Source organism: Dendrobates tinctorius, unplaced genomic scaffold, assembly GCF_039654945.1.
Source record: "Dendrobates tinctorius isolate UK_male_01 unplaced genomic scaffold, ASM3965494v1 ptg000022l, whole genome shotgun sequence".
Lineage (NCBI taxonomy): Eukaryota > Metazoa > Chordata > Amphibia > Anura > Dendrobatidae > Dendrobates > Dendrobates tinctorius.
In genome coordinates, this window is record NW_027361690.1 from 3221434 (window position 1) to 3233807 (window position 12374).

The following is a 12374-nucleotide window of genomic DNA, read 5'->3' on the forward strand; positions in this document are numbered from 1 at the left end:
CCTGTCAATGTCCCAAAGTAAGGAATTTGCTTTATGGCTAATTCACACATCCGATTTTCACATGCCAGTGCTATCATTGTTTCTCAGGGATAGCATTTGTCCCTGTGATGGTCTATGGGGCCCCTCACATGACCTTGATCTATTTGCAGACTGAGCGGTCCATGGAAAACAGTCGAGGCATGTCCGACTTTGATCCGAGGGTCTGATCAAAATCTGCAATGAAAGTCAATAGGTCCGTAAAAAAAAATTGGACCACACTCCGATGACTGAGTACAGTTCGATTTTCCCGGACTGTCAGAATGGAGAAGGTGAAGAAAATCTTTTTTTTTATTTTTCCACGTACATGAAAAACGGATGACATTTGGATCACACTCTGATCAAACTCTGATCAAAGTCAATAAGAATATTCAGTCTGCTTTTTTCATATGCTTAAAAACGGATTTGTGAATCTTAAAGAGAGAGATGATTTTTTTAATGCAAGATGTAGATGGCAACATAATACTAATAATGTGCATTACATGTATACATTTTTGTAAATGACATCCTAAAACACACTCAATTCAAGCAGATTCATAAATAAAGCTGAGATGGGCATAATGACAGTGGATTTATACTTACTAGAACTGATTATTTGCAATATATTTACAAAAAACTATATAGAAATATATGTCTTTATCACTCTATGTATCTCTCTATCGCTATCTGTATTTCATCGATGTTTCCATTTCTTACAAGTACTTTGCTTATTATTAATCCGCTGTTCTTATACTTACGTCATAGCCTGATAAATAGACTCAATTCCATAGCGCATTGCAAATTCATCCACTATTTCTTGTGCAGAATCGTCAAAGTAAACCTTCCAGGCTTCATCTCCTTTAACTTCAGGGATCTTAACAATGCCATTATTCTGAACTTCTGTCAGGTAGTGGAATAAGTTCTGTGGGTAAAGAATGTTTTATAACATCAGGGAATCCTAGACACCGGATAGTGCCAGCTGAATACATGGAGTTTATAACACAGAAAATTCTAAGTCATTTAGGTCTCTGATTTATATGAGGAGGAAGATTGTGTGCTACCTGATCAAAAACACAATTTACTGCTTCAACTGAAAGGCAACAGGTGGCTAGATATATATGATATTTTCTATGGCAGCCAGATGCTTCAGAAGCAAATTACAAGCCCACAGGTTCAAAGATAAAAAATAACTAGTCAGCCTGGGGGCAAAAGATAACCTTACTCCGGTAATCCAAGCTAAAATTTTTCCATCTTTCAATCATAAGGGGGAAAAAATAAAAACAAAAGAGAGAAGAAAACAACTGCGAGATGAGATATGAGACCACAACTATATTACAGAGCCTCTACATTTCCCTGCCAGTGCTACCTATGAAAAAAAAATACAATACTCTGGGGATTTCTTTGGAAACTAACACAAGATATTTGCTTGTTCTGCACATGTGACTGTAACCTAGGCCCTTATCAAAAATTCCAACAGAGGAGATTGAATTGATTCATGAAGCCCAGGAATTACAACTCTTCCATCATTATATCAGCTTCAGACATAAAAAAAAAAAAATTTTTGGTTTCCTTACTCTAGCAAAGAAGCGTTTACACCTGTATTAAAAAAAACTTTTCATTGAAACCCATGTAAATCCGTGCATGGCTCATCTCTTCATGGATGCCCCAGTAGGAGGATCAAATAGTAAATATTCGTGGCTACTATGGACGTGGCTCCCAACAATTAAAAGTGAATATCTTATCCATACAAAAGGCCACTTTTACACAGCAGAATTTTGGATAAAATCAGGATTGGACGCAAAATACAGAAGAAGTGTGAATAAAATGTTATTTCTATTATGAGTCTCATATTTGGCAATATATTTTTGATATTGCGTGGATCAGTGGTATTGTGCTTTTATGTTGACTTACTATGATGTGTGTGTGTTGGTCGAACATTTTAGGACTATTACCACATTACAGAAACTTAGTACAACATGAAAAAAATATATATATAAACCCTAACCATCGTATACAGAGCCATCCACAACCTGTCTCCTCCATACATCTGTCACTTTGTCTCCCGGTACTTACCTGCATGCAGCCTCCAATCCTTACAAGATCTCCTCTACTCCCCTCTTTTCTCCTCTTCCCACAATCGCATACAAGATTTATCCTGTTCTCCCCCCCCTACTCTTGAACTCTCTAGCGAAACACATCAGACTCACCTATTGTGGAAACCTTCAAAAGGAAGCTCAAGATTTACCTCTTCCAACAAGCCAACAACCTGCAGTTACCCTGGATCCACTATACTGTTGCTGACCAGCTCTGCCCTCACCTACATACAGTATATCCTCACCCATCTCTTGTAGACTATGAGCCCTCGCAGGCAGGGTTCTTTCTCCTCCTAGACAAGTCAGTGACTTGTTTTGTTCATGATTATTGTACTTGTTTTTGATTATGTATGGTCTTTTTCACATGTAAAGCACCAAAGGATAAATGGTGCATAAATTGTAAATTAATATGTTATATATAATTATATATAAACCTCTGACAAAAATGACCACTGCAAAATTTTCAGTTTGTCTGATTTTTCTCTTTATAGGGATATTTTTGAGTAAAATGAAAATTACTCTTTTATTATATAAACTACCGACAGCATGTCTTCGAATTTGTTAGCACCAAATTTTGTATTTATTTTCAGAAAGTGAGAAATGGTCAAAAGAACAAAAAAATGCAGTGCTTACAGACCTCAAATAATGCTAAGAAAATAAGTTCATAATCATTTAGAAACAACAATACTAATGTTTTAACTCAGGAAGAGTTCAGAAATCAATATTTTGTGGAATAACCATGATTTTTAATTACAGCTTTCATGCGTCTTGCCATGCTTTCCACCAGTCTTTCACACTTCTTTTGGATGACCTTTGCCACTCCAGGTACAAAAAATTTAAGCAGTTCTTTGTTTGATGGCTTGTGACTATCCATCTTCCTCTTGACTACATTCCAGAGGTTTTCAATGGGTTTAAGGTCTGGAGATTGGGCGGGCCATGACAGGGATTTGATGTAGTAGTCCTTCATCAACACATTGATTGACCTAGCTGTGTGGCATAGCACATTTTCCTGCTGGAAAAAACAGTCCTCAGAGTTGGGGAACATTGCCTGAGCTGGAGTCAACTGTTTTTCCAGGATAACCTTGTATGCGGCTTGATTCATACATCCTTTGCAAAGAATAACCTGCCCAATTCCAGCCTTGCTGAAGCATCCCCAGATCATCACCAATCCTCCACCAAATTTCACAGTGGGTACAAGACATTGTGGCTTATACGCCTCTCCAGGTCTCTGTCTAATCATTAGATCACCAGGTGTTGGGCAAAGCTGAAAATTAGATTCATCAGAGAAGATTACTGTACTCCAGTCCTGCATGGTCCAATCCTTATGGTCTTTGCAAAACTTCAGCCTTGCTTCTCATTGATGAAAGTTTTTTTTCCACCGTTACATGACTTGATCCATGCCTCTAGGAGCCTGTTACGAACTGTTCTTGCCATGCACTTCACCCCATTTGCCATTTCTTTTGTAGGTCACTTGATGTCATCCTACGGTTGCTGAGTGACATTCAAACAAGATGACGGTCATCCCGGTCAGTGGAGAGTTGTTTTCACCCTCTGCTGGTCTGTAGCCTTGTTGTTCCCAATGTCTGTTGATTGACTTTTCTGTAATGGACTGCTGTCTAAAAATTTTAAGGATGGAGGCAACATGACACCAACTGTATCCCTCTGCTAGTAAAGCCAGAATTTTCCTCACTCAAGACTTTTCTTTTCAACTCCTTTGGCATGGTTAAAAGTTATTTTTTCATTCCTATTACTATAGGGATATTACTAGCACTTCTTTTGCCATCCAGCTTGTCCTATTGCAAGAGGATTATGAACACCACAGCAGGATTTTTTTATACTTTTTTTTGTTAAATAAGATTTGGTTCAGGTGATCACCTAATCAGAAGCACATTACATAGAATGAGGTGTACTCTGGTTGGAATTCAACTGACACTGGAATGAAATTTGCTGTCAGACATGTTGAGATGCTGATATTTATAAAACTGTGCAGTGGTCTCATAGGCTAGTTTCACACTAGCGTTCTCAGGCGCAGCGCAGGGCCGCAGCTTAGCTCCGCCCCCGGCTGCACCCCCTCCAGTCAGCTCCTCCTAGGATCGCAGGAGGCTGCATGCGATCAGTGTACCGTATATTTAGCATTGGGTATGCTGACTGTGCGCTGGTCTGATTTTGCTGGTGCTGCGCCCAGCACACAAAAACGCGCTGTGTTGCATTTTTGGGCGCTGCACCAGCAAAATCAGACCAGCGCATAACCAGCACACAGTCAGCGTACCCAACGCTAAATATACGGTACGCTGAACGCATGCAGCCTCATATGATCCTAGGAGGAGCTGACCGGAGGGGGTGCGGCCGGGGGCGGAGCTAAGCGGCGGCCCTGCGCTGTGCCTGAGAACGCTAGTGTGAAACTAGCCTTAGTTTATACAGCTCTGGCAAAAATTATCTGCAGACCTTCCAAAAACATTAAACATCTGGGCAGTCCACATTTTGCCATGCAATGAAGATCTAAAAAGACAATGCAGGGTAATCAGCTGCAAGAAATCAGGCAGTTCCAGAAGAGAGGAAAGCTGAGCTCCCTTGTATTATGATGTATTGCCATCTCTGCCTTCCTGATCACTGTACACAATGTGCTAAACCAAGAATTGACAGCGCTTCCTCCTCCAAACCCAGCAATAATGTGGTTGCCAGGCGCTAGGAGGAAGAAGGAGCTGCTGGGCCCCAGCAGACCCAGATCAGCTGTACTCTTCAATCATGAGGCTGACATTGATCTATGACTGGGACTTGCATATTAGAAATCAGCTACATAAAAATTATTTAAATGTTGAAATGTTCCTCAACACATGAATTAGATGAAAAAGTAAATAAATGAAAATAAATGTATAATACAAAATGAAAAAAAAAAGAACGCTACCACCAGTCCAGATAGCGGTTTCTTGCTCTATCTCTGTTTGAGAGAAAACATATGTCCTGTATATAAACATAGTTTCTACAGAAATAATTTAAATTGTTTTTAGTAGTCTATTGAGGTTGTTAAAAAAACAGTAAAAAAATGTGATAAATAGACATATTTCCTTTGCATTTTTCACCAAATATTAGAAAAAAAACAAAACAAATAAATAAATGAAATAAAATAGACCTAATAATTAGACCCCCCATCATGAAAAAGGCAACAATTATTGAATATCTGAATAGGTTTTTTTTTTACTATTAAAATCGCATGTACCTAAAACCTGAAAGTGAGCATAGTCACTTTGGATAATCCTTAACATTAATGTATGTTTATAAACTATTTCTTCTGTTTTCCTCTCATTTCACAATCTTACCTCATGCAAACAAGTATACTGTATGTGGTAAGGGGGCACATTTTCCTCTCCCTTGATTTCAACATGGATTTTCAGCCTAATGGCACCAGAGACAGCGGATTTGTCAGTCCGTTTTTCTGGAAAAAAGATATAGAGAAGTCAGTAAACAACAAATTTGCCTACCTGGATGACTGCAACCATTTAAATACTCAGGAGCAGAAAACAGATGTCAACTCCCATTGTTTGATCACATTACACTAACTAAGCAGCAGACACTCATCTTTGCTGCTCGAGACACAGGAATATTGGTCCTAATTAGCATGCAGGTGCATGTTCTAGAAGCAGTACAGTCTTAAAGGACGCTGTACACACATTTTTTTATTTCTTCTATAAATGTGTTAGTCTTCAGCTGAGGTTATGTCTTTGACAAACAAATTCACTTCCAACAAGCAGAAGCAGGTGCAATGTTCTCTCTGGCCTGGTATAAATAACCAATCTCAACACATGATGAGCTGGGACTGGTATATATATATATATATATATATATATACATACACACACACATACATATCAGCGCCACTCTGGACATCTTCTACAACTGTGATCTGCTGGATCGCTCCAGTGTTTGCTGGAAGTCACAATTTATTCTAAGTGTATGAGAACTAGAGCAAGGCTAGAATGAGGCCCTCATAGACTGACACTGAGAGCTTGTGACCTCTGACTTTGGCACCGAAGCGGTGCTGAGAAGAGCAGAAGATGGGGGCTGGTAAGTTTAATACTATAGTCAGGGAATTTAGGTTAGCAGCACCACTCCAGATCTGAAATAATATATATATATATATATATATATGGAGGTGATATTGCATCTTGTACATGACTGAGGTCACAGCATATGACGATCACAGGCATTTTTATCCTGTTCTTTTTTACTTACCTTGTGTTACTATATGTTACTACAATATTGATAATATTGTATGTAGTATAAAATATAGTAGAAGCCATTAAGAATTTAAGTAATCATAAAATCAAATTAAAGTACCACTCTAGAGTTTTTTTTATTTTTTTTGCTGGAGTGGTGCTACTAATCTAAGTTCCCCTGTCCCTACTATTGTACTTACTAGTCACCATCTTCATGTGTTATCAGCGCCACTCTGGACGTCTTCTACAATATGTGACCTGCAGGATCGCTCCAGTGCTTGTTGGAAGTCACAATTCAATCTAAGTCTATGAGAGCCAGAGCAAGGCTAAAACAAGGCCCTCATAGACTGACACAGAGCTTGTGACCTCTGACTTTGGGACCGAAGCAGTGCCGAGAAGAGCAGAAGATGGGGACAGGTAAGTATAATACTATAGTCAGGGAATTTAGGTTAGCAGCACCAGTCCAGCTCTGAAAAAAAAAGGTGGCGCTCTAAATGATATATAAATAATAACATATAATAGAGGCATTCATTTAATTAGCTACAGTATATAAACATAAAGACTTAAAATTATTAAGACTGTAGTTTATTATACCAGTTTTATTTAGGGCCCCCCATGCCCAGTCCATCAAATTCTTAAAACCTGGTGGTGTTTCTTACACCAGAAATACAGTGCCTTGCAAAAGTATTCAGCCCCCTGAAATTTTTCATCCTTTTCCCACAAATCATACTTCAAACATAAAGATACCAAATGTTAATTTTTGGTGAAGAATAAACAACAAGTGGGACACGATTGTGAAGATGAACTAAATTCATTGGTTATTTTAAATTTTTTTATGCACTTCACCCCATTTGCCACTCTTTTTGTAGGTCACTTGATGTCATCCTACGGTTGCTGAATGACATTCAAACAAGATGACGGTCATCCCGGTCAGTGGAGAGTTGTTTTCACCCTCTGCTGGTCTGTAGCCTTGTTGTTCCCAATGTCTGTTGATTGAATTTTCTGTAATGGACTGCAGTCTTAAAAATTTTAAGGATGGAGGCAACATGACGCTCACTGTATCCCTCTGCTAGTAAAGCCAGAATTGAGTCCTTGTTTTCCTCACTCAAGACTTTTCTTTTCAACTCCTTTGGCATGGTTAAAAGATATATTTTCATTCCTATTACTTTTGGGATATTACTAGCACTTGTTTTGCCATCCAGCTTGTCCTATTGCAAGAGGATTGTGAACACCACAGCAGGGTTTTTTATACTTTTTTTCATTAAATAAGACTTGGTTCAGGTGATCACCTAATCAGAAGCACATTAAGTAGACTGAGGTGTACTCTGGTTGCAATTCAACTGACACTGGAATGGAATGGCTGTCAGACATGTAGAGATGCTGATAGTTATAAAACTGTGCAGTGGTCTCTTAGGCTAGTTACACACTAGCGTTCTCAGGCGCAGCGCAGGGCCACCTCTTAGCTCCGCCCCTGGTCACGCCCCCTCCGGTCAGCTCCTCCTAGGATCGCATGAGGCTGCATGTGATCAGTGTACTGTATATTTAGCGTTGGGTACGCTGACTGTGCACTGGTTGCTCCATTTATACGGAGACTTGATTACACACAGGTGGAGTATATTTATCATCATTAGTCATTTAGGACAACATTAGATCATTCAGAGATCCACAATGAACTTCTGGAGTGAGTTTGCTGCACTGAAAGTAAAGGGGCCGAATAATATTGCACACCCCACTTTTCAGTTTTTTAATTTCCACAAAAATTTAAAATAACCAATACATTTTGTTCAACTTCACAATTGTGTTCCACTTGTTGATTCTTCATCAAAAATTTACATTTTGTATCTTTATGTTTGAAGCATGATATGTGGGGAAAGGTTGAAAAGTTCCAGGGGGCCGAATACTTTCGCAAGGTACTGTATATGTCATGAAGAAACATTTCTGGTGTAAGAAACCCTGCCAGGTTTAAAGAAATTGAAGGGCGGGCATTGCAAAGCCCTGACCCAACCCAGCTCTTTCCAAACTTCTCCCATTTTAGCAGAGCTGTCCAAAGCTGGTGTGAAAGTGCTAAAAATCACAACATTTTTGAGTAAAGAATCAAGATGTGTAAAAATCTTGCAATTTTTCAAAGTACTTTACACCAGAAACTCTTCTAAACACTTTGATGAATCATAGACTTGTAAAATTGATGTAAAAGAATCTATTCTATTAATTCTAAACACTGTTTTTCGGTGATTCTTTTGTATCCCCGTTGATACTGCACCCACACACACACAAGTGATACACCATTTAAAAGGTAAACTTGCCCCCTTCAGCAAGAAAATACCCAAACAAACCACACATCCATGATTTGATCACAACATACAGTTTAATCATTAATTGTCATAAACCTGCAGTAAGGAAAAATGACCTGCAGTTGGCACCACAGTACACCAAAGCACACTACCAACACATTTGTAAACATGCACTGCTTTTTTGCTGATTACTTCACCCCACACACACACATGATACACCATTTGAAAGGTAAACTTGCTCCCTTCAGCAAGAAAACAGCCAAACAAATCACACATTCATTATTTTATCACTAAATACAGTTTAAACATTCATTTTCATAAACTACAGAAAGACACAATGACCTGCAGGTGGCACCTCAAGCGGAAAACTTTTTTTGGCCTCTACTTATCAAAACAATTTATTGTATTACCAATCTACATATATAAATACCTGTCTGTGCTCATCAGCTCATGAAATACATTTACATTTGACCAGCTTGCTTTTTCAGAAATTGCCAGCTCCCCCGACGACCAATGTGCGAAAATTTCACCCGGAACAAGCTAGTATTCTATATATTTCTAGTTTTAAAATTTGTGCAGCTTTTTTTAGATCATTGCCACACAGGTAACACTTCTTGCCTTGTGTTCTAGTAGTTAAATGCTGGGACATTATTTGAGTTCTAATCATCTCTATCAGCATACATAAATATACACCTATATCTGTCACTATTCAGTACACTAATACTATGAGTTGTATTTTGCGCCTAGAAGGAGACCACACATGCTTGGCCAGCAATATATTCACTCCTAAGAGAAAGTATTGTAAGAAACCATGCTCATGTCGGGAGTCATTAGCCAACTACCGCATAGGAGCCCACTGGAGAATTTACTTCATCTCTTGTGTACCAGTCCAGGCCTGGATAAAATCATACTATCTTCTCCCTCTAAATTTTGTAATCTATATTATTTAATATATTCAGATTTAGGCTGTTACTTTGTTTCCTCAGCAATAATTAAATACATTTTTACATTTTGTACAGTAAAACAAAAATCAAAATAAATTAATTTGCTTGAAACCCAAATTGAGCTTTCATCGGTGTGGACCACCTCATCTTCCTGGAAACTATAAGTAACCTTTGGCAAATCTGAAATCTGCAGCATCAAGTAAAGTACAGTATCAGTTCATAGTCTGTAATGGGCTTGAAATATTGTTTCTTGAAGCATGAACTTATGTAGATGAAAAAGATTTATCTTCACAATCACACTGTTCAAAGCATGTGCAGCCAGGTAAAAGATTTGCAAACCTGAGATGTCAGCCCTGAGAATAACAGAAGGTAAGAAATTAGCTCTGGATAAGTGATGGGTCACAAACAGATAAGGTGTAAATTAAAGCAGGCACTTAAGAGAGAGGCATCCTTAAAGTTTAACTTAATATTACTTCTTGGTAACTATGTGGGAATCATAAATTAAACAATACGCCCACAGTACATGTTGAGGAGTAAGGAAATTCAGTAAATCTCTTCTGAATGTGATATTCTATGAATGCATTTGATAAATGTAAATTAGAATAACTTCAATGATGACTAAGTGTGAGACCAAAAGTTGGGGCAATAATTATCTGCAGTAGCTCTTTACACAGCTTTGAATTACTGTGATGTGTAAAGTCACTGCCCACCTCTCACCCCCAAAAACTCAGACAAAGTTAGTTTATATAAATATTGACTCACACAATTGCACATCACGGTCTCGTTTTCCCACTCATAAGTGAAATTGCTAACTCCTTTCTTTAACCTACTGCTGCTTTTTCCATACTTTACAAAAAACTGCCTCTAATATCAAAAGGCCCCTGCCCTTTTCTAACGTATACATTTTCATTACCAGGTAACTTATTTCCCTTTCTATAACAGGTTCTCAAATGGGTTACCTGGGATTTTGCTTTTTTTTCCCTTATTGGACTAAGAACTTACAGGTTCGGCACCAATCTCTGATGGCTCAGAGTGATCATGAATAGCTTCTGTCATCAATTGTGTGGCTTCCGGTGATGTCACATCAACAAAGTGGCTTCTTGTCTTGCGCTGTGCTCTGAATATGGGACATCGCTGACAATGTCTTGATGATTGACAGCTGGCTCCTGCTGCCTAACTACAAGGAGCCAGCTGTAAATCAGCATGAAGCTGGCAGAGACGCCCCATTGACTGGAAGAGGATGAGCTGCTCTAATGATGTGAAGTCAAATGAAGCAGCAGAATAGCAGGCGGCAGCAGTCCATGCACAGGAGCAAAGATCAGAGCAGCACCTCAAGGAAACCGGGTGAGGTGAGTAATATATTTTTATTTAATGTTGGTTATTTTGGGGGACCATTAAAATGCTGATGATGTGTATGGGAGATATGATGCTATGAGTTGGGGGGATGCTTTGGGGAAATTCATATAGCCTGGGGACCATCACATTGAGTGGGAGCCTGTTGGGACTATCATATTGTGTGGCGATTGTGGGAGTCATAATACTGTGTGAGGGCTGTGGGTGCAGTATATGAAAGGGGACACTGTGAGGGCCATCATACTGTGGTGAGGGGGACTGGATACCTGATAATGTGTATGGGGGGTTTGAGGGTGTGGGGGAACGTGGAGCCATAATACTGTGTGTGGTGGATTCTGAGGGCCATCACACTGTGGGACGTGGAACTATGGGGGCATCATACTGTCTGGGTGTGGACTTTAGGGGCATTATGTTTTGGAGGTATAACTCTCTGTTTAGTAGCTGTGGGAGACATTACACTGTGTTGAAGGCAGCAACATACTGTGTTGGAGCAGTGTAAGCACATCATATTTTTAGTGTGGGTGTACCGGCAAGAGTAATTGGCATGTTGTCAATATCAAACCCTGCACCACTGGTAAGTTTGCGTTATGTAAAAAACGTACAGTGGACAATAGATTTCTATAAATCCCATCCACTATGCAGTAATTCTAAGGCGCAGTCTGTTGATAATACACAGCATCAAAACCTTATTGTGGGAACTTAGCCTAAAAGTAGAGATGTATTAGTCCACCTACTCAAGGGATTATTCTTGATTGGGTGGCGTGCAAGGGGAGAAGGGTGTGGTACTATTAGGACTTTTGTTATTCCATGATTTCTACGTAAGCCCTTGGGCTCTACTGTTAACATATTTCATTTATTTAAAGCTACCCAAGATACCATTTCCCAGGTTTACAATACAATAACATTCTGAACCTTTTACTGATTTATTCAGTCACGGAAACCATCTGAGCCAAGACCCATTATCTGAAAAGTGAAAGGTGTATAATATTTTCTGTGCATAATATTAAACTGTGACATTACTATCTTCAAATTCATTGGCACCTCTTCAATTGTGCCAACAATAAGTGACAATGGAGCTTTAGTTATCAAACCTAGATCATGCTGCTATCGTTTTCCTTTTGGATGGTAATTTTTTTATCCAGAAAATATAATTGAAATTTAATATCATTGTAAGGCTCCAGACTGAATGGTCTTTCCCATGACTTTACAGGTGCAAGGCAAATGTATGAGAACATTTGCCTAGGGCCCAAGGCTTCCGGGGGAGGGGTGAATATCGTGACTGGATTGCCCCTATTATATTCAAAAACACATCAAAGCAGAGACCCACAGATTAATTCTGGGTTGACGAGATCCACTTAATTTTTAAAGTGAGAACTATAGGTGTCCTGAAATTTTTGTGCTCTTTGAGGAGTCATAGGAGGCACTTTCATTGACTTGGACACTGGAGTGGACTTGTGACTCATC

General features: G+C 39.0%; 1 protein-coding gene across 1 annotated transcript in view; it reads right to left on the reverse strand.

Moving 5' to 3' along the window:
• UNC13C (unc-13 homolog C) overlaps window positions 1-12374 on the reverse strand; it is a 1077413-nt gene that overhangs the window by 604899 nt on the left and 460140 nt on the right. The window contains exons 13-14 of the mRNA XM_073568403.1: window positions 5426-5541; window positions 774-937 (exon numbers count right to left, since the gene is read on the reverse strand). Of these exons, the coding sequence (XP_073424504.1) occupies window positions 774-937; window positions 5426-5541 (280 nt within the window). The remainder of the gene's footprint in view (window positions 1-773; window positions 938-5425; window positions 5542-12374) is intronic.